This window comes from Rhinatrema bivittatum, chromosome 1 (assembly GCF_901001135.1).
Source record: "Rhinatrema bivittatum chromosome 1, aRhiBiv1.1, whole genome shotgun sequence".
NCBI lineage: Eukaryota > Metazoa > Chordata > Amphibia > Gymnophiona > Rhinatrematidae > Rhinatrema > Rhinatrema bivittatum.
This window is the reverse complement of record NC_042615.1, coordinates 510,046,242-510,072,649: the sequence shown is the minus strand read 5'-3', so window position 1 is coordinate 510,072,649 and position 26,408 is coordinate 510,046,242. Positions and strand designations below refer to the sequence as shown.

General features: G+C 42.4%; 1 protein-coding gene and 1 long non-coding RNA gene across 2 annotated transcripts; one reads left to right on the top strand and one right to left on the bottom strand.

The window, feature by feature from the left end:
• The first annotated feature begins 477 nt into the window (after positions 1-477).
• On the top strand, positions 478-5,748 carry LOC115081224. Its single transcript, XR_003853750.1, has 3 exons — positions 478-559; positions 641-675; positions 5,667-5,748. It is a non-coding gene; the product is annotated as an uncharacterized LOC115081224 (long non-coding RNA).
• A 9,346-nt stretch (positions 5,749-15,094) lies between these two features.
• On the bottom strand, positions 15,095-16,051 carry LOC115098306 (olfactory receptor 10C1-like). The gene has a single exon (XM_029614835.1). The coding sequence runs from the start codon at positions 16,049-16,051 to the stop codon at positions 15,095-15,097; it is 957 nt and encodes a 318-aa protein (XP_029470695.1).
• Between the last annotated feature and the right edge of the window lie 10,357 nt (positions 16,052-26,408).

Genomic DNA, 26,408 nt, shown 5'->3' with positions numbered 1-26,408 from the left:
GGGAACCATTCACGCCGTTCAGAATGACAAATCATTAAACAGAACAGAATTTTTTTGTCCTGCGACAGGTATTTCTTTCCCGACAGAATCCCGACAAGTTTTAAGGCAAGGCACTTATCTCCTTTGCTTGTCATTTGTCGAATTTTCTTGACCGCATAGCCGTGTCTTTCGCCCCAAATGTGTTTGTTTGTTAACCGCCGCCAACGTGGCCGACATTTCGCTACGACGCCACTTCAGGTCATTTCCTTCCTTCAGGTGGGAGACTTAGCTCGCAATGGAGACGAAGCTATAACTAGCATGATGATCGGTGGATTCGCGACTGGGGAGATGCTTGCTAATTGAAGCCACCAGTTCAGAACACAGAGCACAGCTGGTTGCCATTATTGATTACATTTCAGCCACAAAGAGGAAAAGAAGGCTTGAAAGAACTGGAATGTAGACCTCTGATATTGCCATGGTGACACACTTTGAGGCTCCACGCAACAAGGCTGCTATGCATTGGACTCCTCCCCCCTCCCCCTCCTTCCAATTCTGTATTGCTGTGGACCCAGAGAAAAATGTAATTTGGAAAGGAAATGATTGGCAAGCCATTTCACACACTGCTGATTCAGTCATAACCTGCTCTTGATTCTCTTTACAGACCATGCAGCGGATGTCTCTTCCAGCAGCAAGCAGGTAGGAAGCTTTTACGAAATATTTACCTCTACTGTTTTGAAAATGATGTAGAAAATGAGTGCCTTGCACATTGTGTGCCATGGATCAAGGCCACTTGTATCACGATTGCATTCAGACTTTGGAGTGTAATATACAATCCATTGACTTTGTTGTTTAAACTATGCCCACAAAGTAGCTCTTCACTGCAACCTGCGTGGCCCCTTTTCTAGCTGCATAGTACTAGCTGTCATTATGCGTGGCCCTTCGGATGCTGTGTGTGATATCAGACTTGGAGATTGTAATGCTCAATTTGTAGAACTATGCACATGGTCACTTTAACATTGAACAGCAGACAAGCTCTTTTGGAAGTGATGCCAAACATAAATGTGAATCGTGTCCTCGATCGTCTTAACGATCGATTTCGGCTGGGAGGGGGAGGGAATCGTATTGTCGCCATTTGGGTGTTTAGAGTATCGTGAAAATCGTTAAAATCGTGAACCGGCACACTAAAACCCCCTAAAACCCACCCCTGACCCTTTAAATTAAATCCCCCACCCTCCCGAACCCCCCCCCCCCCAAATGCCTTAAATTACCTGGGGGTCCAGCGGGGATTCCGGACCCTGACTGAACGACCTCCTGCAGTCGATCTCCTGCCGGCGCCATTTTCCGTACGGAAAACGATTCGCGGCAGGAAATCGCTCCCGGACCCCCGCTGGACCCCCAGGGACTTTTGGCCATCTTGGGGGGGCCTCCTGACCCCCCCAAGACTTGCCAAAAGTCCAGCGGGGGTCCGGAACGACCTCCTGCAGTCGAATCGTGTTGGTCTATGGCTGCCGCCATTTTGCGCCACCATTTTGCAAAATGGCGGCGCAGAATGGCGCCGGCTGAAGACAACACGATTCAATTGCAGGAGACCGTTCCGGACCGCCGCTGGACCCCCAGGTAATTTAAGGCATTTGGGGGGGTTCGGGAGGGTGGGGGATTTAATTTAAAGGGTCAGGGGTGGGTTTTAGGGTGTTTTAGTGTGCCGGTTTTCCTGCCCTCCCCCTTCCCCCGATTTACGATTTTTTGACGATAAATCGGGGGAATTGGTATTGTATCGTGGCCCTAATGATTTTTGACGATTTAAAATATATCGGACGATATTTTAAATCATCAAAAAACGATTCACATCCCTAAAGATAATATGTAGTGTGTTTCTTCTTCTATATTCTTTTTTTTTTTTTCATTCTTTATTTATCAATTTTAAATTTGTACAAACCTTAATTTGCAAATATGATAAACAGGGAGATCTAAACATCAATATGGAACTCTGTCCCTCCAATATTCACCTCATTTACTTGTTTGCTACCCTGATAAGCTAACTAACTCTAGACCAGACTCGGTCATTTCACAATGTATTTAATTTAATACCCTCTTAAGGCTTCTCTTTTTCCAGCTGAATCAGCTTCCTAGTTCATGGTCCTTGTTATTATGTAACTTTTTTTACTTCTCTGCTTTTGTCTCCGCTAATTATAAAAAGTTGTTCCTTATGTTACGTTATGTTATACTGATCTACCCCTGTTCGATGTAAACCGACCTGATATGGTATTCAACCTTGAAGGTCGGTATAGAAAAAAATGTTAAATAAATTTCCTGAGCAATACATAAAAATCATAAATCTGTCCAAAAAAAAAAAAAAGTACAGGAATTAACATATGGTCTCCAATAATCCATAAATCAATATAGTTATAACCAAGTATTTGAAGATCCGATATAAAGGGAGTAACCCAATGAAAATAAGTAATGGAAATAACTGCACTTCTAAGCTTTCAAATATCTCTAAGTTATGGGAGATGAAGTAATGGGGGATTTAGTTTGAAGAAATTCTCTCACTTGCTCAACAGTAAAGAAAACATTCATTTCTGCCCCCCTCTTCAACACACACTTACATGGAAACTTTAACATGAAATTGTAACCGAGGGTAACTATCTCAGGGCGTAGAGCTAAAAATTTCCTATGCCGCTCTTGTGTTATTGGTGAGAGGTCAGGAAAAATCTTTATATTTGCATTCATAAAGGTAATTGGAAATTTCCTAAAGTACACTCTCATGATACTTTGCATATCTGCTGAAGTTAACAAGGAGACTAGAAGGGTGGCTCTATCTAACTCTAAATCTGAGCTCTCTAAAATTTCTGTTAGGTTTTCTTGCAAGTTTAACCTATTAGGATTTACAGATATTCTAGGTAGAAAATAACATTTGTTAACTTCAGGTAAACTGCCTTCCTCAAATCCTAGGATTTCTTGCAAAAACCTTTTAAAGGAAACATATGGGATTTCTCTCAATATACGTGGAAAATTTAAGACTCTTATATTTAAGTGTCTATTAGAGTTTTCAAGTGCTTCCACTCTTCTAGTGAGATATTGTCTATCTTTCGCAACTGCAGCCTTAAAAGCAACATTTTCATGCTCTTGATGTACTAACTAAACAAGTCCGAGACTTGTTTAGTTAGTACATCAACTTTCTGTTGAATTTCATTTGATTTTTGACTATTTTGAGAAGCGAGATATTCAACCTTGGAATTTAAATTGTTCAAAGTTGTCGCTACCCCCACCATCAAGTCCCATAGAGCCACCATTGTAACAACCTCCGGGCATTCAGGAATCCTTAGGGGCACAACTTCGGGGTTTGTCTCAGTCAGTAATTGCAGGCTATTACCCGTTGGACTTACCCCTACTGCCCCTGCTGCTGCTATGGCATTAGATGTCTCCGCGTTATTCAGCACTCCCGATGCAGGCTCTTGCTCAGCGGCAACCCGAGGAGCTAGAGATTCAGATGGCTTCTCTGCCAACAAACCGGGAGGGAGTTCCTCTTTTTTCGCGCCGTGTAGAAACGTCAGCCCGGAGCATTGTTGAGGGACTGACCTAAGTTCTGGGCTCAGCGTTGTCTCCTCCGGAGCCAGAGCTTCTCCCTCAGTTCCATGCTCCAAGGGTTCCTCGACCGCTGGAAGTTAAGCTTGCGAAGTAAGGAACCGAATTATTTCCTGCTGCATAACCGAAGATGGTGGGGGTGTTGAGGGATAAACCCTTGTCTTCCCCTTCCTTTTCGGGGGCATGAGAGATTGATTGTAGGAAAAAAAAATCTCAAAAAAGCAGGACCTGTCTCGGCTCCTACACGCTCTGTGCAGCCATCTTGGATCACCCGAGATGAGGTTTTTTTCTCTTCTATATTCTTACAAAAAGTCAGCATGTGGGACCTTTATTGTGGTAAGGCATGAAAAGGCTCACATGGAGACCAAAGGGTTTGAACATTACATGAACAGGCTACCTTGATCCAGGTTTACTACAGGCTAACAAATGTTTGCAAGAGCCTTATGGGTTGCATATGTGGCAATAAGGTGATAATAGTATATCTCCAGGAGGCATATCCAGGGCATAAAAAGCTGAAATCCTGGATCAGTGGCATTAAGAGATATATATGTAGGCTTTCTAAGTTAGATATGCAGCATGCCATTTTTTAGGACACAGCTGTACATTAGCTGTTGGATCCATATCATCAGGGACAGACTGAGGCATATCTGCACAGCACAGCACAGCTAACATAATGCTCCCACTTACACAGACAGGTTTGTGAGCTAGCCATGTATCAGGCAGCATAGGGTTCATGGAACTGTATCACCAAGTGCTGAAAAAGCATAAATAGAGGAAAGAGTTTACCTTAGGATAGAACCTGACACTGAAATTAGCTCCCAAAAATAATGGTCCTGAAAAAGTGCAACAAAGAGGCGGATGCCACAAAGAAGTCTTTTCCAATTCTTTATTAGTGGAGACGTGTAATATATAACTATTCTTAAGAAGCCCGACTCTGGCCGAGTTTTGCCACACTAAGTGGCTGCCTCAGGGGCTTAATTTTAAAAACAAGTCAGAAGTCAGAAGATATCTCAAACAAACTCATCTGCATTAAAAATCTTTCATTTGACTGCCGGACGATACTGACTGTCTCCACTCGCAGCACTCGGCCAGAGTCGGGCTTCTTAAAAATAGTGATATATTACACGTCTCCACTAATAAAGAATTGGAAAAGACTTCTTTGTGGCATCCACCTCTTTGTTGTTTCCTCACGGCTTTACTGGATCGCCTACCTTGCTGTTTCTTGGGTCCATCCCTGAAAAAGTGCAAACAACATTAGCTAAAATTTGTTAATATGTGCCCTTTCAAGTGTTCTGTGGTTAAGCCCTGTACCATAGAGGGTATCTACATACATTACTACGCGCTTAGGGGTAGATTTAAAAAAGCATTTACTTGAGCAAAACTGGTTTTTGCTCGAGTAAATACACTTTACTCAAGTAAGTGGGCTTTTCAAAATTGCTACAATATATGCCATTGAATTGTCCATAGGATTTACTCAAGTAAGTGCACTTTACTCGAGTAAATAGCTTTTGAAAATTGCTACGATAGTATGTCACATTTACATGCGTAACTCCTTTGAAAATGACCCCCTTATAATGAATATGTTGCAAATATAGATGAGAACTTTCTAGTGTGGACATAATAGCCTGATGAAAGCTACATCTCACAGCCCAGCTGCAGATTGATTACAGCCACTCCAGGAAATCAGCTTAGGTTACTCACCTGCAGTCCCTTCACCTTCTTTATATGACCCAATGGCACCACTTGGAGAGTGGCTTATCTGTGTTGTGTCCCTGTGATTCCCAGATTTTCTGTTATGTTCCCTTTAACAACCATTACAATGCCTGGACAGGTGTTAAAGATTTCTCAGCAGCTGCTTCTGTGCAATAATGTGTGTGGTTAGTGTGCCTGAGGGCATCCTGTATGCGAGGTACCCCAAAGCGCCTCATTTTGTACATGTGAGGTAATGTGTGAGAACATCTCCCACATATGATGTGAACATTTCCAGCTGCAGATAGGAGGTACAGATGGTTCTCAGATGGCTAGAACAATGTTGAGGAGCAGTGGATACGTAGTACATGCAAGTTATAGTTGACAGATGATATGTTTTATGCTTTCCACAGGTTCCCTTCTCTATTCTGCTCTCCATTTTTGTAAGCCTCCTGAACCTTCAGTGCCTCTTCTTCTTCATGCATTAGCATGTCAAGATATGGTGTAAATCTCTTTCTAATGTTCCAAGATGTACACTTAAGAGTTCCTTGTACATAGAGATATGATGTTTTAATGTTTCATCTCCTGTGCAATAATCAAAATAAAGAGAGCACACATAAGAATGTTACATTCATTTATTTTTGTGAAACGTTGACGACATTGGAAACAATTTGAAATTATGCACATGAACTAGTACAATACCCCTGCCCCCACCAAAACCTTGCCCTTCTCGGAAACACCCCCCCCCCCCCCCCCCCCCCCCCCCCCCCCCGCCAGCCCTACCCAAAGCCTTCAGACATTCTTCAGGCCTACCCCCTAAAACATCTATGGACGATGGGCAGATGGCCTTAGGGTCATACCATATCCCTATCCAGCAGCCTTCTGTGAAGCTCATATTCCCCACACAAGCTGGATACCTCCCTGGTGAAGGCAGCAGTGGCTCCACGAAGCTCCTGCAATTCACTCACCAGGGAGGTGCATATGTTACTGAGAGCTTCAATTTGTGTGGCCAACTTGACCATGGGTGCCGGTGCGGGTGGAGGCACTGGCACAGCCTGGGCTGGAGCTGTGTCAAGGGTCACAGGGGCTGGACGGACCACTGGGACACCAGGCTGTCCTTGTGGCTGGTGGCGGCTATTCCCACTGCCTTCTTCCCTGGCCTCCTCCTCATTGCCCTCTTCAGTGCTGCTCTCCTCTTCTGAGGTACTTTCTTCTTCTTCAGACTCTTCCTCTTCCTCCCCCAGAGTCGAAGTTTGTTCTTCCTCTTCTGGCTCATGTGAAGATGGACCTGAAGGATATCAATTAATAAAATGTTAGACAACAGGGATCTGTCACAGGTGTCTATCCTGCCCCAAACATCAAAGTATTTATCATCATTGGCCCATGGCTTTGTGTATGCCCATATTTCTTGCAAGCCAAACATTTCAATGTAATGGAAAATTTATATAGAAGGCTGGTAGACTTAGTGCCATTATCAAGCTGTGTGTTACAAAAACCATGATCCCTAACATGTTAGCCTCAGAGACTCAGCAAATGGTAGATGATAGTGTATGAGTGCTTCATTGCTTACCTGCTCCTTGCATTAACGGATTAATTGAATGCTGAAATATTGTCATCCTCACCTACCTACATATGGTGCCAGGACTATGTGCAAGGGTGGTACTCATGCACTGAGTCTTGTAGGCAGCAATATAAAACATTTGCTATATATGCACAGGGGCAGTAACAAAAACTTAGCAATAACTGCTGAGACAAACAGAGCTGCACAATCATTAGGTGAAGTGATGTGTATGATGACAGCTGAACAGATCACAGAAGGGAACACTTTATAATCTTTATATGGCAAGGCAGTTGGCAGCAAAGGACATTCAGGTTTGAATAATGTCATCCATGAGCTTCATTACACACAGGGCATTTGTGCTGGGTGTGAACACGCTTGCTTCATGCAGGTAGTCATATCCCTGCCCTCTAGGTGGCAATGTCCCTATCCAGCAGCCATCAGTGAGATAAAGCTTATGCATTTCATAAAATGGCACCTTAGATAACAGTAGATCTTATCTGTGTATGTCATATTACATCCATGCATTCTGTATACTCCATACTCCTTATATACAAGCAAGACAGTATTGTCCCACTTACATGCATGGCAATATGTATGTTCTGACAGTTCAATAAAGTCTATCTCATTGCATACCTACCTATGCACAGTTAGCTTCCATATAGATGTGTACTGAATAAAATATTGTACACATCACATAATGACTTCCTTCAGGCTCTTGCCGGCACAGGACATGGTATCTTGCCTTCAGGGCCTCGAGGTCATGCCTTGTCCAGCTTTGTCTGTAGGAAAAAGGTGAGTTTCATAAATGTTCCTTCCCTGCACATCACCCTCACTACAAACCTGGCTCCCTTGGAACACTTGGAACTGTACATATCCCTGCTGATTGTAGTTCATGGAACACATTCACAACATTCAGTATGCCTGCACTTTCTAGGTCTCAAGCTAACAAACATCCTCCAACCCTTCCCTCAATTGAAGTTTGATAACCCTGAAGAAAAATGTACCTTACCTGTTGAACTCTCATCTGATGTGGCTCCAGGCATGAGTTCAGGTCCTTAAATTTCCCCTCCTGTGGCCCAGAGGAGAGATCTTGCAGCCTGCTACACACCACCATTATTTAGGATGTTTTCTGAAGTCCTAAAGGGTGCATTTTGAGCCTACACCTTTCACACACATGTTATAAACAGCTAACATATAGATAAATGGTTATTATAAAATGTATCCATTTAACGTTCCTGTACGGCTATGTGAGACTGATCAGTAAAGGGTAGAGTTTTAAAGCAGCGAGTGTGCATCCATACTTTAACAAGACATCAATATATCCAGCTATCCATTTATTATTTTTGGATGTTCTTTTTCATATCCAGCTATACCCTGATATACAAAGATAAACAGTTACATTTTCCTTGGTTTGAATGTAGCCGCTTATTTTTCTCCATTCATCACTAAATAGATATATCGGTGCTATCCAACTTATTCAATATGGACCGCAAAATCACAGCTTCTTACACAGTTCGCAATAGTTTAAAAATAGTTACTCCCTTCTTATGTTGCTTAAGATCCGTCACATGAGGATTCTCCATTTTGGGCTCCCATTAAAACTTCTGAGGTCAATATTCAAAGTCACTTAGATAGATAATCACAGGTTATTCTTCTAAATGGCAATTTTTTTTAATATTGAGCCCTTTATCTGACTAAAATCTAATCAGATATAAAAAGAGGTGTTCTGAGGGGTCCTAAGTTAACCAGCTAATCTAGCCAAATTTCAGTTCTATCCTGCTAAGTTAATGGGATAACTTTAGAGCTGCTTCAGGGGGCACTTATAACTCGGGATGAGGTTTGGGGGAGTGGGGTATGTTTTGGGGGCAGTTTTACATACACAGTCAGAGGTCCAAACAGCAAAGTTGACATCAGTGAAGATTTTCTGTCATTTGGAGTGATGAAAGGTAAAAGATGAATTGATTTTACTTAGCTTAATTGTAGGTAAAAGTGCCACCTCTTACAGTGGTATAAATAGTAAACTTACATGTTGGCCCTTACAGGGCCTCTCTCTTTCCCTCTCTCTCTCTCTCTCTTTCCCTCTCTCTCTCTCTCTTTCCCTCTCTCCCTCTCTCTCTCATGATAAAAGCAAGAGACAAAATTCAAATAGGTTTTTAAAAAAAAAACACAGGATCGATTGCTACAGCCTTTAGCAAGAGTTTAATTAGCCCTTTACAGGTCACTTCTCGGTTAATAGAGATTGCATCAGTACATTTAAAGGACTCTAATTTACACATTCCTATTCCCTTAGCAACCTTAATTTAACTAATAACTCAACAAAATTAAGATGAAGGCAGCAGTCCAGCAGCAAGAGGGAGGGCCTTCTTGTCTTTTGCATCAAGTGACACATGTATGATTTTTTTACCTGTTGGTGAGAAGTTGTATGTGTGCACCTAGTGCAAAGAGTGCTTGGCTCTCAGAGAACAAATCTGATCTCTGGAGGCTAGAGTGCCAAACCTGGAGGAGCTGATGCAGAGAGGTATGTAGGAGAGACCTTCAGGGACAGAGTAGTCAAGTCCTAACTCCAGTCTGGCAAATGATGATGTTGAGGAGATACCCATTCCTAAGAAGGTTTTCAAGGGTGATGACTCAGATGCACTGAACCAAATCATGGTGAACCTGGAAGATGTAGTACGCCAGATTGACAAACTGAACAGTAGCAAATTGTCCAAACCAGATGGTATATACCACAGGGTTTTGAAAGAATTTAAAAATTAAATTTCAGATTTATTACTGGTAATTTGTAACCTATCCATAAAATCTTCCATTGTACCTGAAGACTGGAAAGTGGCCAATGTAACCCTAATATTTAAAAAGAGCTCTGGGGTGATCTGTGAAACTATAACCAGTGAGCCTGACTTCAGTGCAGGGAAAAATCATGGAAACTATTCTAAAGAAAAAAATCACAGACCTTATAGATAGACATGGTTTAATAGGGCATAGCCAGCATGGATTTAACCAATGAAACTCTTGCCTCACAAATCTGCTACATTTTTTTGAAGAAGTTAATACACATGTTCATTTCCTCATTTTGTCATGGTCCAGTCATTTTGAGCAGTTTTTGACATTTTTTAGAATCTATGTGTTACCTTCTGTGATGTAATTTTGATTTTAAATTATTTTCTGTTATTTATTTTGTACATTGAGTTATATTTGTTTTTTATGTTTTAGCCCCTGAGGCAGCCCCTGTGTGGGGCGAAACTCGGCCTGAGTCGGGCACACATAAAAAGATCTTGTCTCCATTCTAATAAAGCTCAGAAATTGGACTTTTTCAGGGCATCTAATCCATATTGTTATCCTTTGAATTTTCAAAAGGCATTTGACAAACTCCTCCATGAAAGGTTTCCAATGTACTTTTGTGGACTGCAAACTGGTTAAAAGACAGGAAACAGAGATTAGGATCAAATGGTCAGTTTTCTCAGTAGAGAAAACTTAAAACCCAGTTTTAAGTGTGTAAATGCTTTTGAAAATCAGTCTCAGTTTGTACCTGAGGGAATGGAAAGTAAAGGGACTTGACCAAGGTCACAAGGAACAGCAGTGAGATTTGACCTCTGGCTTCCCTGGTTCACAGCCTCCTGCACTAACTTCTAGGCTATTCCTCCATTTTGTAATTTTGGTATGTGAGCATAGCTGACAATGGCTGACCATCATTCTACATTAATATGACTGTAAGTGATGACCAAGGTACTATGATTGCTAACTATGGATAGCTGATCATATTATTTTATTATTTAGACACTTATATACTGCTTCCCTGTCTTTCAGAAGGTTGCCCAAGGTAGTACACAACAGAATAATCAAAGCATAAAATATCATGTAATGATGATACCGTGAAGGTGGTTGATGAAGCTAGATGGGAGTGACAAGCCATGGATAACAATGCTGTGAGTGTAGTGATTGATCAGTGGTTAGGAATGGTTGGCCATGGTATGAAAATATTGTGACTGTGGTTGCTGACCACATTTGTAACATGTTCAGATATTACAATCAAATAGTAAGCATTATAACATAAATGCATATATTTATTTATTTTATTTAAAAGTGTTTGTATACCGTCTTTACAAACAGTGTTTAATCAAAATGGTTTACATAACTAAATAAAAAACAAATGTAAATAAAGATTTAAATTTAAAAGAACATAAAGATTATCAAATTATAAAAGCTCAAAATTACAAAAATATATAATAAAAATAAAATCTAAAACAATGAATAGTTTACATAAAAAATAAATCAATATATAATAATGTTGTGCCCTGTGTGATGGAGAAGTAGTTATGTTATTTAGTGTGTGATATATGGAAAGCAGATTGAAATAAATGTGTTTTTAGGGATTTTTTGAAGTGTTTGGAGTTGGATATGGATCTTAAAGAGTCTGGTAATGCGTTCCATAAGATTGGTCCAATGACAGAGAATGATCTTTTTCTGGTGATGTCAAGACGGGCCTGTCGTGGTGATGGGATGTCTAAGAGGTTTTTGTCCAGTGATCTTAGATGTCTGGTGGGTTTGTAAATCCGGAGAATGGAACATAAGGTAATTGAATTAGGAGTGTAGATGAGAGAGTGTATAGTGGACAGGATGTTGAATTGTATTCTGTATTTAATTGGTAACCAATGTAATGATTGAAGTATCGGAGTGATGTGATTTTTTATGGAAGAGTTTGTTAAGATACGTGCTGCTGCGTTTTGGATCAGTTGAAGTGAGTGAAGTGTGTTATCTGGGAGACCTATATAAAGAGAATTACAGTAGTCAAGCCCAGAAAAGATGATTATATGAAAAAGGTCTTCTTGCGTTAAACCAATTTCAAGTATTTTATGGTTAACGCCGGTGTACAATTGACACCTTTGAAGTGAGCACTCCCTCACAACTGCATAGAGGCTCTGATATTATATGAGGTATCACATTCTATACCCAACAGCTACTACTTAATATATTGAAAAGCACTGGTTCAAGTACAGATCCCTGAGTCACTCTACTATTTACCTTTTCCACTGAGAAAACTGACCATTTAATCCTACTCTCTATTTCCTGTCTTTTAACCAGTTTGCAATCTACAAAAGGACAGTGCCTCCTATCCCATGACTTTTTAGTTTTCTTAGAAGCCTCTCATGAGGGACTTTATCAATATCTTCTGAAAATTCAAATACACTACATCTATCGGTTCACCTTTATCCACATGTTTATTAACCCCTTCAAAAATATTTAGCAGATTTGTGAGGCAAGACTTCCCTTGGATAAATCCATGATGGCTGTGCTCCATTAACCATGTCTTTTTATATGTTCTGTGATTTTGATCTTTAGAATAGTTTCCACTATTTTTCCCAGCACTGAAGTCAGGCTCACCAGTCTGTAGTTTCTCAGATCTCTCCTGGAGTCCCTTTTAAATATTGGGATTACAGGAACAATGGACGATTTTAATGATAGGTTATACATTTTTACTAATAGAAATGAAATGTTATATGATACCTTTTCCAAGGTACCTTACAATAAGTAGTGAAGATAACCCTCAAGTTGCAGTACAAAGAACCTGAATATGTGGGCCAAGGAGGGAAATGCTGAGGAAATTAGGATCCAGGATTAGGCAAGGTGAAAAAAGTTAAGCATTTCATTTAGAAAAGAAGGCAGGAAGATAGGTAGTATCCTGCATTTTGAAAGGAAATTTATTTCGGAGTGAGGAACTAGCAGTGAAAATATACAGAACAAAGAGGGGGCCTACCTGATATGGGGTCTGATTAGTATAATGTGGAACTGGGAACAGAGGGAAGAAGCAGGTTTGAAGAGCTGGAGAAGAGAACTTAGATATGAAGGGACAAGGCCATAGATGCATTTGTAAGTGAGAATTTGTGCGTGGCTTCCAAGAAAATAATTAATATCAGCATATAACCTACCGTAAATTATTTTAGCTGGTACTCGTAAGTGTGTGAATGCATATTTAGAGAAAACAGATCCTTAAGCCTTGCAAATATTCACAATCTTTAAACTTTATCATATATTAAGCTGACAGAGGTGAAGCACAAATAAATGATACTGACATAAAGGAGTGAGTATCCATCAAGTCTTCTTTGTTAACAAGTGTTTACAGCACTTTGTCTTCCATACAGAGAGTGTGTGATGACACTATAGACAGGGGGAAACACTACAGAGCAGACGGGCTTGGTCAAGTGGTCTTTAGGTTCTTGCAGTAAATAATTATTTATTTTTGTGATTGATTTTATATTCTGATTTTCAGGTGTTGCTACATGAAAAGATTTTAGAAGAGATACGTATTTAGACCTTAACAATGACTAGAATATGAAATGCCTACAGTTATTCCTCAGGTATCAAGAACATACAACCTTGCTACTGATGCAATAGTTCAATTAAAATTTATTTATTTATTTAAATGTTTGATATACCGTCATTCCATGTGAGAATCACTAATTCACAACGGTTTACATGTAAAACATTCCTAAATAAAATGAGTGTTACAGGGTGGATAGACATTCATAGAAACGGTGGTAGTACATGGTAGACATCTATTGTAGAAACAGAGCTAGATAAAAAAGGTGAGCGAGGGGAAGTGGGATATTGAACGAGAATTATTTATAAAAATAAAAATTCAAATCAATTGCACTTTTTGAGTTATTTTTTCATACCTCCCTTTCCTAAGAGAAATAGTATCTGTCTTACAGCCACCATGGTTCCGGTTCCGTGAGCCAAGTCAAAAATCAGTCAAGCCCCAAATTCCATTGCCTTTTGGCTGGACCAGGTAAACCCAATCTGAGGTTACACTTGAGCCGCACGTAGTGACTGTCTTACTTTTAGTTGTTTCTCCACTGTCACGATGATGGCTGACGGTTAAGGCTTCGGGGTTTCCAATAAAGGGAAAAGAAGTTCAATAGATGGTAAAGACACAGGGAATTTATAAAAGTAATACATTTGGGGTAGATTTTCAAAGGGTTACGCGCGTAATATACATATGTAACCCTTTAAAAACCCTCCGGCGCTCGTCGAGCCTATTTTGCATAGGCTTGGCGGCGCGCGCAAGCCCTGGGACGCGCGTATGTTATAAAATCGGGTGTACATTTGTGCATGCCGGGTAACGCACACAAATGTACCCCATGCGCGCTCGTTTAAAAATCTGCCCCTTAATGCTTTTATTGTATTTTAAACCCCCAAAATCACTCTATGAGAAGTGGGTCAATTTTAATTGTTAAAAAAAATGTGGGCCCTTTACAAAGGCTTGACAGGGGTCCCCTTTATTTGATTTATTATATTTTTATGCTTTTAATGTGATTTTACATATACCAATACCACAATCACTGAGATGTTCCCCAGGACTTCAAAATTCATTTGGAGCATCCCCTGGCTTCTCCCACTTCGGTTAAGGTGTTTTTTTAATTTTATTTTTCAGTATTTATTCTGGTTTTCGAACTTTAAAATTTTCCTCAGGCAGAGACTGCGATGACCCGCTGACATCATTATTGATGTCAGCGGATTGCGGTCTGCATCTTATCATCATACTGTGGGCTTTCCCAAGGCCTCCGGACGCTTGCCATGCTTCTTTTTATAAGAACATAAGAACATAAGAAATTGCCATGCTGGGTCAGACCAAGGGTCCATCAAGCCCAATATCCTGTTTCCAACAGAGGCCAAAACCAGGTCACAAGAACCTGGCAATTACCCAAACACTAAGAAGATCCCATGCTACTGATGCAATCAATAGCAGTGGCTATTCCCTAAGTAAAATTTGCTTTCCCGTGTTGCGCATTTCCCTCTCCACCACTGCCATGACCAGGACCCCAGAACACAGAACGCCGTGCTGTCCTTCAGCTCTGCTCCCATCCCCTGCTTCTTTAATGCTGAGAGAGTTCCCCCTACTCCTAAGGCTTTCACCTTCATCGCCTCAGCCCTGTCATAGCCCTCATCAAAGCACAGCCAGGTTCACCCCTCTTTCCCAGTCCTGCCAGTGCCTCGGGGAGGTTCCCAATGCTCCTGCTGCTCTCAATTGTGACTCACAGCCGTTCCAGCAGCCTTCCAGACCTGCCTCAACCCAGCTACTCCACATGCTTCTAGATCAGACCTCACCACAACAAGCCTCTTTCCAATGTAACTACTTCTGGGCTGCCTTCTCTTGCCAGGTCCCATGCCACTCAAGAACCCCAACTAGAGGTCAACGCTACCCAGGGACCAGGTAAATATTTCTTTCTTTTACTACCCCTATTCACACTAGATTCAAGTGGTTTTGTTTTGGGGGGGCATTTGTCATCTCATGAACAAGTCAGATGGGGTCATTACTTTCCTCCACAGGGTCTTTTTTACGGCTTCTTTAACTTTATGGTTCCTCAGGCTATAAATAAGGGGGTTTAGTATGGGTGTGAACACAGTACAGACTAAAGACCCTACTCTGTCCTGGTTAATGGAGTAACTGGATGAGGGTATGACATAGGTAAAGATGACTGTGCCATAGAACAAACTGACCACAGTGAGGTGAGAAGTACAGGTGGAGAAGACCTTCCAACGAGCTTGGGATGAACTGATCCTCAGTATGGCTGAGATGATATGGAAGTAGGATGCAAGTATGAAGAGGAATGGGATGAGTGCCAGCAATGAGCCAGCCAAGCTAAGTGTTGTTTCATTGGCCCGAGTGTCCACGCAGGCCAGTTTCAATAGTGGTGGAATATCACAGAAAAAATTGGCTACTTCATTGGGGCCACAGAAGGGCAACTTAGAAGTCACAACAGTCAGCACCAAAGCATCCAAGAAGCCACCAGCCCATGAAATAGTTGCCAACTGAAGGCAAATGCTCTTCCTCATGGCCATGTTGTAATGCAATGGTCTACAGATGGCCATATAGCGATCATAGGCCATCACAGTTAACAGACAGCACTCGGTGCAGCCCAAGAAGTGGAGGAAGAAAATTTGTACCAAGCAGCCTGGGACAGAGATTCTCTTCCTCTGGCCAAGGGAGACAATCATCATGGTGGGAATGGTGGTTGAGGTGAATAGAATCTCCAGGAGGGAGAGGTGGCAGAGGAAGAAGTACATAGGGATGTGGAGACGGGAATCCATTTGAATAATATAGATGATGAGGGAGTTTCCCATCAGGCTTAGGATGTAAATAATAAGCAGCAGTGTGAAGAGGAGCCTTGGATAGCAAAGAAGATACCAGTGTCCCAGCAGAATGAATTCCAATACCACTGTCCCATTGTCATGTTTCATGTTTTTCTGTCTCTGAAATAAATAATAGTGCATCGCCAGATAGAAATGTTTCTGTCATGTTCAAGAAGACCCAGTGTTATTCAAAATCAATGCCATTATTGGAAGTCCCCTGCTCACAAAACCTTAAAAGAATTACAGGTTTTAGGCACAGGGAGGTACAAAAATCCTATGTTACATAAAGGGACATAATAAAATAGTTAAGACTATTCGTGAAATAATAAAGTAACCAAGTTATATTTTCAATTTTCCTAAGAAAATCACGAATTACTAACCCCAAGATGCAGTAGGTAGCAGAATCGAGACTAGCTCAGCCTGTCCCTGATGACCTTCATCCAACTGGGAACCCAACTGCAGAAGAATTAAAACACAATAGGTTTGATTCACCCAATAATGTATTCTTTAAACATTTGCAGACAAAAACACAGGACAGGTACAAGGCTGTTAGGCAGCCTGGGTGAATCTTACAGTTCCCACTCCTCTTTTATGCTTAAGAATTTCATCCCCTATACTGTACCTCTCCCTTAAAGGTAGATTTTAAAAGCTTTGTTCGCGCAAAATCGGTCACATACATGCAATTTTAAGAAGCCGGGAGTAGGAAATAGATGCTAGAGGAGTACACCATTCTCAGAACAGCACCTCCACAGAGGTTGTTGGAATGGCTCGGCCCCTGCTGGTATAAAAGCAGCTTGCAGCATTGCAAGGTGTGGCATTTTTAGTTAGCAATCAGAGGAGAAGGGGATGTTTTTCCTGAGTAGATTATCAACTGCAAACTGCACTGAATAGTAAGGGAGCAGTTTCCTTGCTGATACACAGCCTGTCCAGTAAAGGTGCACTAGGGTTGTTTAAGGGATTTTTGGACTTGCTTTTTGAGAGGTTTTCTATGCATTCCCTGGTTTTGGGCCTGGGTGAGAAGACTTTCAGGGAGCCCTTTTTCTTGGGAAGGCCAGAAAAAGAGGACTCTTCTGCTTTCCGTCACGCAAATCATGGATGGCTCAGAGGGTTTCAATTTTTACCTTTTTATGAAGATTTGCTGTATGTTTGGGGGGAAGTTTTGTCATCACTTCCTGTCCTGAAGTGCAGAAAATCAGAAGAGCTGCTTTGTTCCCTACTGCCTGGACACTTTCACCCAAAATGTCCTGTTTGTCATCTGGAGACACAGCGCTGTGAATAAGATCTTTTTGTTATATTTGGAGGCCCCTATCTGGAGCCTTCACCCTGGGGAAAAGAGGTACAAGTGGGAGTTTGGGCAGATACTGAGATCCTGTAATTTTTTGTCCGTCAATATTTTCAAAGGGTTTTCTTTCCTCCCAAGATAGGATATCCCTGTCCAGCTGGGAAGTCTTGCTTTTCCAAGTCCTAGAGGCAGGGCCGGATTAAGGCCAACTGATACCCTAAACACAGCCTAGCAATGGTGCCCCTGAGGCCCTTCCATTGCTTAACTGACAATTCATTGCTGAAGGTTGAATTAAGAGAGAAAAATTCAGTTTACTTCCAGACCAGACCCCACAACTATATTAAATATCATCTTTTTTTTAATTTTTATTTATTTAACACTAAATAGTAGTAAGCAATCTAGGCAAATTAGTTACTTATAACTAAGAGGCAACAGAAAAACTGCAAATTTTCAGCACTCTGTGGTGCCCTCTTTCCCTTGGTGCCCTAGCAACGAGCTTATTTTGCTTAATGGTTAATCCAGGGCTACCTAAAGGGTGAGTTATGTCCCTGGCCCATTTACTGAGAGACTCTTGCACAAATATAAAAGGTTTGGTGAATTGTGAATGCAAGCCATTTATGCCAAGAACTGATGTGCAAAGTGCCGCTTGCAGCTATTGAAGAATTGCTACAGTAAAGTTTTTTTTTTTGGACACCCAACTTGAGAGTCCAGAGTATTTTGTTGGCACTCACATTCCTCACATTGAACGTGAAGAGAGCCTTCCCCCGGATATAGACATTGAGAACCACCCCCAACACCTTGGGCCCAGGAGAAGTATCCCTACCCTGCTGTAAGTGAGAACCCGACAAATCAGGGCCGTGGGACTAAGAGAAAGCGGAAAAGAGTTGGCCACAGGATCCAGTGTGACATCTTCTTTCCATAGATGTCCATCTACTGGAACAGGGGTACATAATAAAATGTCTTTGCCAAATTATAGTGCGATGTCAAAAGATATAATATCGGGCAATTACATCAGTTAGCAGAAAACTGCACAAAAAATGTATGCAAAACAGCACAGCACAGCACAGCTAAGATCATCTGCTGATGCACAAAGACACAAAATCATCACATCACATCGGGGCCTGTAATTGCTCAGGAAGAGAGTTCCATACAGGTGGCCCTATTACAGAAAATGCCCCCTTTCTTATCCAAGTGATTTAATTTTGGGGAAGGGCCCTCCAGCAAATTTTGGATAAAGTTCCTAAGGCCCTTTATCCACTCCTACTCTTTTCTGATCACATTGTCAGCAGACCTTGCCCCCAGAAGGGTGGAGGTGGGGTATATACAGTATCTGACCTCAGCTTTTACCCCTGCCATAAAATAGGACTCTTGAACAGATACACAAGGGCATGCACAGTTCTACTGTCAACACTCTCCTTCTCCTAATAATAGGAGAAAATTGTTTAGCTGAAATATTGATTAGCTGAGAGCTGTCTACACTGGACCTGCTTTCACAGTGCGCATACTTCCAGCCAGGTTAAAAAGAGCAGGGCTTAATTTGATGGGGGAACGTGGGCCAGGAAGACGGTTCTGGCATTTCTATTCAGACTTCCAAGGCAAAGCGGCAGGGGTGTCCTGCTGGAGCCCCTCTCCTTCAGGCAGCCTGCAGGGAAGAGGAGAGGAGGGGCTTAGCCACTCTGCTCCCTAACCTGGCCCCTTCCATCCGGTTTTACGGGGAGCAGGACGGGAAGGGGTGAGACTGAGGCAGATTCTGCAGAGCAAAGAACAAGTTCAAAAGAGGCTAAATTAGCACAAGTGTGAACCTTATGAGAAGCAGTGCCAGTCATCAAGGCTTCAACCCTGTCCTTGGTGATTAGCACTACAGCTCACAAGTTTCAAGCATGTGATAATGCAACCACTTTTTGTGTCTGTTTTAATTTCTGAGAGAACAATCCAGAATGACCTTCTGTCACCTTTTTTCCCCCCAGGCACTCAAGGACACAGAGTAGAGTCAGTGGTGAAAATTAGTTCTGGCTCCCCTTCAGAAAACGTGCAGAGCTGGTGTATTTATCAGTTTCAGCTCCCTGCAGAAATAGAGCAGGGCTGCCTGTGGCATGGATCATTTCTGGCCCCCTAGGCCCCAGAGGAAACAGGGCAGAAAGTGTTGGCACTGTTTATCCTGAGATGAGAGCAACCAGAGGATTTTGATTTTTGTATAGTTTCTGACACAATTGAGGAGGCTAGGAGGGGAAATAGCCAAGGTCAAAGAGGCAGGAAGTGCATGCCTGTTAGCCCAGCTTCTGCTGCTACTGGGTGTATTTGCATATGTATGTGAGAGCGTGTGTGTGTGTGTGTATGTGTGTGGGTGTGTGTGTGTGTGTGTGTGTTTAGCAGAGAGTTCACACTCAACCCAGGTCACACCTGAGCCTGGCCATTCTCCCTCACACAGGTCACACTCAGCCCTGGCCCCACTGTTCCCACTCCGCCTGTCGCCTATCGTCCCCCATCCTGACTCCTCCCTGCTCCACAATTCCACTTCTTTTTTGTCTACAAATTAAGCCCTGAAAAAGAGGCATTATCAGGGGCATTTTTAGCTCAGGGGAGGAAAGCAGCTCGTGTACTTTTGGTTTCCTTTGTATATTTTAAAGTTTATTGCTGTCCCCTTTCGGGTTTTTGAAAGACGGAATAGAAGCATTTGCATTAAATATTTTTTTTTTACCCTGTCTTGGCCACCCCCACATAAAGCCGGTTAAAAGCTGCTGGGTGCTGTTAGCAGGTGCAAATTTCTAAAGAAAAAGCAATGCAGGTGATTTCCCACTGAGAGTGAACTGCAGTGTGCACAGGAAGAAAGTGCCGCCTGCACTGCGAATAACGCGGGCTATTCGGGTGTGCACATTCTTTTTCTTAGTTTTTTTTATTTCGTTTGTTGTTTGCTTTGTTTCTTTTCATTTATGTAAAACAAAAAATTGAAACACCAAACTCAATTTTAAAAATGAAAATAAAAAAATGAAAGGAAAAGCAAAATAAAATGTGGGGCCCCTTGTCAGAGAAAAAGAAAACACCCTCCAGCCTTGCCCCTGATCTCTTCCCTCCGCGCTGTTTCCATATTTTGATTTTCATCACGAGGTAGGAGCGATCCTGCTCAAGGTACATTTAGACATTGCACTTGCAGACCAAGATTGGTGCCATTATTAATTTATTCTTTACAAATTGGTGCAGACCTGGGTCTGGGCTACAAGGCTAATGGATCTTTACATCCCAAATGCCTAATTATAGAATTTTAAACACCGAAGCTCATTTATTAAACTCTTTCCAAACATTACTTTCAATTTTCAAGGAACCTTTCATTTATTCCACTCCCAGCTTGCCAGTTATATTGCAGATTTTATTATCATCCCTTCGAAAACTGTCATCAAAATACAGCTACAGAGAAAAGTACAACCAGCTGATACTGGACAGCGCAATAGCAGACAGAAAGATGCTTGAATTAGGACTGGGCTGAAACTTGCGCTGAGTGGGGTCTTCAAAGTCTATGCTGACTTTCTCCCTGAGCGCATTATGCCATGCAAGTCTGTCAATAGTGCATGACGGCAAAATGGGAGGGATAATCATTTTATTCAACTGCATGTATGAATCTACAGAATAAATTGATAACTTTGAAACCCCCTGCAAATCTTACCTTGCTTCTGTCTTGCCAAGAAGCCTCATAGAATCTACACGGCCATTTCCTCTACAGGCTGAGAACTCCTAGCTATCCCAGTGTTGATGGCTTCGATGAAGCTGTGAGTATTTAAGCATTTTCATGTTTAATAATACTGATAATTTACCCTATGAGCTGCCTCACAGGAAATAGTTCTCTTGGGAAATGGATTTACAAAGGAAATACTTTACCCTTCATTAGAGCAGGAGGCAAATTATTGAAGGTTGGTGATGCTATCACAGTAACAAGCATGGCTGATGATAAAGAAAACAATAATTTTCAAGCATCCAGAAAGGATTCCAATATGCTCGGTGACAATTAAATGTAAGAAGCTTATGTGCAGTCATCTCAAGGAGAGAAAGTCTGGCTGCCAGTTTTACTGTCCAATAGGTAAGGGAGCTGGAAGGGAAGGTGAGTGCTAGGGGTCAAAAGCAATTTTCCGCACCCCCACTATAACATTTGTTCCCACTCCCCTAGAGATCAGTATGTCAGCTTTCAAGGCAGAAAGAGGGAAAGGAACATTATCATTAGCAGTACACAATTACAGTTGGGTAAATTCAATTTGAATCAGTGACAGAGCCGGAGATTAGAGTTGAGGCTCAGGGAGATAAAGAGGCCAATTTTCAAAACAATTGACTTTAATGACTTCCACAAGAAAAGAAGCATTTCATCCGTGGAAATCAGTTGTCTGAAAATTGTCCAGCTGTAACATGGGTAAAAGTCAACCTTATGAGCAGCAGGAGCACAAGATGGCGCCGGCCGTCCATTGCTCCTACCATGTGACAGGGGCCGACCAATGGCACTGGTGGCCCCTGTGACATAGTGCGGGCAAAGGCTATCGGTGCCATTTTGAATACCGGCAGCCGACAGCCCGAGTGCAGGAGATCACTCCAGGACCCCCGCTGGACCACCAGGGACTTTTGGCAAGTCTGGAGGGGGGGGGGTCAGGAGGGTGTGGGGGTTGTAGTTAATTAAATTTAAAGGGTTGGGATGGGGGGTTTTTGGGAAACGAATACATATGTAACTAATGAACGGATCGGGGTCCCCCGAGAACGGATGCAACGGATTTGGGTCCCGACAAATACGAATACCGAATGGGACGAATCCATCCCTGCTGCACATCCCTACTTTACTCCCCATTGCCTCAGATACAAAACTTAGATTGCAAGCCCTCTGGGGATAGGGAAATACCTACAGTACCTGAATGTAAACCAATGGGATATCTCAGATCGAATGTCGGTATATTAAAAAAAAAAAACCATACATGCCAGTGCTCCTGGGAATTTCATTTAAAGTGGCCACAAGGTCCTTTACAATCCCCCCAATCCCCTGATTTGGAAATCTCTCTGGGTCTAGTGGCCCCCTCCCACCTACCTCCCTCCACTGCCCCTCCTAGCCCAGAATGTACCAAAATATATTATCCCATTTGAGCATGCCCTCAGAAACTACGCCCCACTTCAGTTAGAAAATATGGCCAACCCTTCCCAATCACATCCCAATCTCTCTGGGCTATCCCCTTGGCCTTAATTTTAATGCCTAGAGTCTAGTGGAGACAGTAGCAATCCACATTCACTCCTGTTCTGCTTGCACCATTTTTCAAAATGGTACTGGCTGACCCAGATTCATCACTAGCACCCAGCACATGGGGCCCATGCCCTGAGTCTCAGCCATAGCTCCTGCTAAGAAGGAGAAGAGTCGATGAGGTCTACACGACCCAAATAGTCTGCAGCTGTGTCAGCTGGAATGCACAGTGAAAGAAGGAGGCTGAAGCTATATCGGCCAGCTCACGCAAGGAAAGGAGGAGAATGCTGCATGACCAAAGGAGGAGGCTCCTGCATCACGGTCTGTGGGGTTGAAGAAAGAAGGCTGCTAGCTGCCTGTACCCTGCACATCTGGGAAAAGAAAGAGAAAGAGGATGTGTGTGTGAGAGAGAGAGAGAAACAAAAGCATGTGTGTGTATTTAAGTGTGTTTGTAAGAGAGACAGAGAGAGAGAGAGAGTGTGTGTGTGTGTGTGTGTGTGTGTGTATGTGTATGTGTGAAAGACAGAGAAAGAGTACATATGTATGTGTATGTGAGATAAAGGCAGAGAGCATGTGTCTGCGTGTGTGTGTGTGTGTGTAAGAGAGAGGCAGAAAGCATCTGTGTGGGTGTGTGAGTGTAAGAGAATGTGTGTGTATGTGTGCATGTATGTGAGAGATAGAGAGTATGTGTGCGTGTGTGTGTGTGAGAGGGAGAGAGAGAGAGACAGGGATGGAGTACATATGTATGTGAGAGAGAGACACAAAAAGCATTTGTTTGTAATAGAGAGAGGCAGAGAGCATGTGTGTGTGTGTGTGTGTGTGTGTGTGTGAGTGAGAGAGAGAGAGAGAGAGACATCATATATGTGTATCATACAGAGTGTCTGTATGTTAGACAGAGACTGCATGTGTTTGTGTGTGTGAGAGAGACAGCATGAATGTGAGAGAGACAGCATCTGTGTGTGTGTGTGTGCAAGAGAGAGACTGTGTAAATATGTTTGAAAGAGAGTCACCATTCAGGTCCAAGGAGGAGGCTGCTGTTGTCTGTATGTACTGGGGACAAAGTGAGCAAATGTGTGTGAGAGGCATGTGGAGATACATATTCAGTATGTGTGTATTTGAGAGAGCATATGGGAGTGAGTGAGCATGTATGTGTGTGAGCATGAATGAGTAAGCTAGCGAGTGTGTGTGTTGGAGAGTGTATATGAGAGAGAGAGAAGAAAGATTATGCATCACCTTCCCATGCTAATCCATGACAATGACAGGGTGACAAGAAATCAAAAGTTCCCAGGAATGAAGAGCAGAGGATTGTTTTTTTTATCCTTATTTGTTTTCATTATTGGGTGTTTGTTGAGTCTGCTTTTTTGAATTATTTTGTAGGTTTTTAGGACATTTTAAAACATTTTTATTTGAGTTCTTAATTATTAGATATTCTTTTCATCAGCTGCTTTGAAATATTTATTCTTTCTCTAAGTATGGTTTTAGCTTTATGATATTTTATATTTCCTGATTTTGTGGAATGATGATGTTTCTGTTTTTTCATTGTTGCATACATATAGAGTCTGGCTTGTTGCAGTTTCAAGTTCAATTTGTCTGCATATTTCTATTTTCATTTTAAGGTCTCGTTAGTCTGTGTTGGGTAAGGTTTTGTCTGTGATCTGCATGTGTGACCAAGACAAGGTATTCTGCTAGCATGTAGTTTCTCTATAGGGATCTATAGCAGCTTGGCTTCTTATTTTCCTGATAGGAGGTGTACTAGAGTTTTAGAGTCTAGTGTAATATTTGAAATTTCACAAGTAAGTTTGCTACTATTTAAGTGCTAGCAGTTATTAGATTCATTGCCAGTTTGTTTTCAGTATAATTAAAGACAGCACTATTTTTAAATCTCTACAGTACTGTAACCCAAAGGCTGAATATAAGTGGCTCTGTGCTGTGCCATGCTGTGCTGTGCCTAGGTCCTTCAACTAGCTGTGAGTGCACTGAAAGAAAAGATCAGTGAAGGGTATGGATGATTGATTCGCTCATATTTCTGTAACATTGAGAAAAATGAGCAATGTGCCTATAATAAATATGTGCATACACAATTAATGAAATGCAAGCATCTATGCAGATTATGCTCCGTCATTCTTATGTTGTTTTAAATAGATTCATGAGTACATAACTCATCATTAATGGCTCTGCTGGTTCTGTTGATCCATTGGTAGATTGTTCATTGCCACTGTCCTGGGAGATGCTAGAACAGAAGGAACAGAGGGACAAGAGAAAGAAGGCTGGTTCTGGGGCAGTGATGGCACATTTATGCAAATGAGGGGAGAGTCAGGTGTCTCTCCTCTCTCCCCAGTCCTCAAGTGTCCAGTCCTGGTCTGTGGAAAAGTTGGCAACCCTGGGGGAAGAGAAGGGAGAGGTGAAGAAAAGGACCTCTAGGCCCATGCCCTGAACCTTTGAAATATCTAGCAACGCCCTGTTAAGAAAAAAGCCGGAACTTGCCTTTGTCCGGCGGTCCCATGGCACAGCAATGGACTTAGATTGGTTTGTCTACTGCTGCCTTGACCCCTGCTTCGACTTTGGATTTAGTTTGTCTGCTGCCTACCCCGATCTCCACCTGGATGCGAGTCAGTTGATCTCTCGAACCCCTTGCAGGATCAAGGATTGCTCAGGTGTCAACCCCTGATGCTTCCCTTCAGGTTCCATTCAGCCTTCAGATTGAAGGTGAGACTGTTACTTTTTTCTATTGGGATCCACATATCGTAATACTTTGCCAAGGTCGTGGATCCAGTAGACCTAACAGCCTTACAAGCTATCCTGGGTCTGGGTACTCGGGTGCAGCAACAACAGGGAGTTCTGGACCAAGTGATGGGAGTTCTGGAAAGACTAACAGCCCATATGGATGCCTTGCCATAGCTACTCCACCGCCGCTTCTGTCTACCCCCTCACCTAGGGCTGTTCTTCGCCTGCCTCCTCCTCCTCATTTCAACTGAGATCCGCAACAATGCAGGGGATTTATTAACTAGTGTAAGATACATTTTTTTCTCCAAGCACTGCTATTTCCCTCCAACAAAATAAAGGTTATGTTCATCCTTTCGCTATTGGAGGGCCCAGCTCTAGCTTGGGCATCCCCGCTGTGGGAGCGAGATGATCCGTAACTGGATAATCTAGACCAATTCCTTAAAGACTTTTGCCTAGTCTTAGATGAGCCAGGACGTTCAGCTTCCATGGCTTCTGATCTATTACAAATTTGGCAGGGTTCTCATTCAGTGGGGGAGTATGCCATCCAGTTTCAGACCTTAGCCACTGAACGTCACTGGGGAGAGGATAGCCTCATAGCCAACTTCCGGCAAGGATTATCAGAGTCCATTAAGGATGAATTGGTGGGACGAGATCCACTGGATTCCTTAGAAGAAAGAGCCGCTCTTCATCGTCTGATGCATTTAGCACCTTCCTTTCAACATCCACATATCTCCACCAAACCTTAAGAACCATGACCTCTCACCGAGGAATCCAAGCAAATAGACCGGGTTAGGATTTCTTCCAAGGAGTATCAGCAACGACAACAATATAAACTTTGCTTATATTGTGCAGAATCTGGTCATTATTCTGTAGCTTGCCCACTGAAGCCGGGAAACTCTTGGACTTGCCTCAACCCCTGCTTAGACCTTGGAATTGTTTGTCTGCTCCCTGCCTCGACCCCTGTTTGGACTCTGGATTTGGTTTGTCTGCTGCCTGCCTCGACCCCTGCTTGGACTCTGGATTTGGTTTGTCTGTTGCCTGCCTCGACCCTTGCTTGGACTTAGGATTTGGTTTATATGCTGCCTACCCCAATCTCCACCTGGACATGGGTCGGTTGATCTCTCAAACCCCTTGCAGATCCACATATCGTAACACGACCATGGCACTCCTTTGTCTGGAGGCACTTTAGTGCTATGGAGGATCAGAGTTTTTCTGAATATCTTCAGCAGAAGCCCATCAGTAGAGGTGTTATGGGTTCA

Excerpts from the sequence above, each read along its gene's own strand:
- LOC115098306 (XM_029614835.1), bottom strand. The coding sequence starts at position 16,051 with ATGAAACATGACAATGGGACAGTGGTATTGGAATTCATTCTGCTGGGA.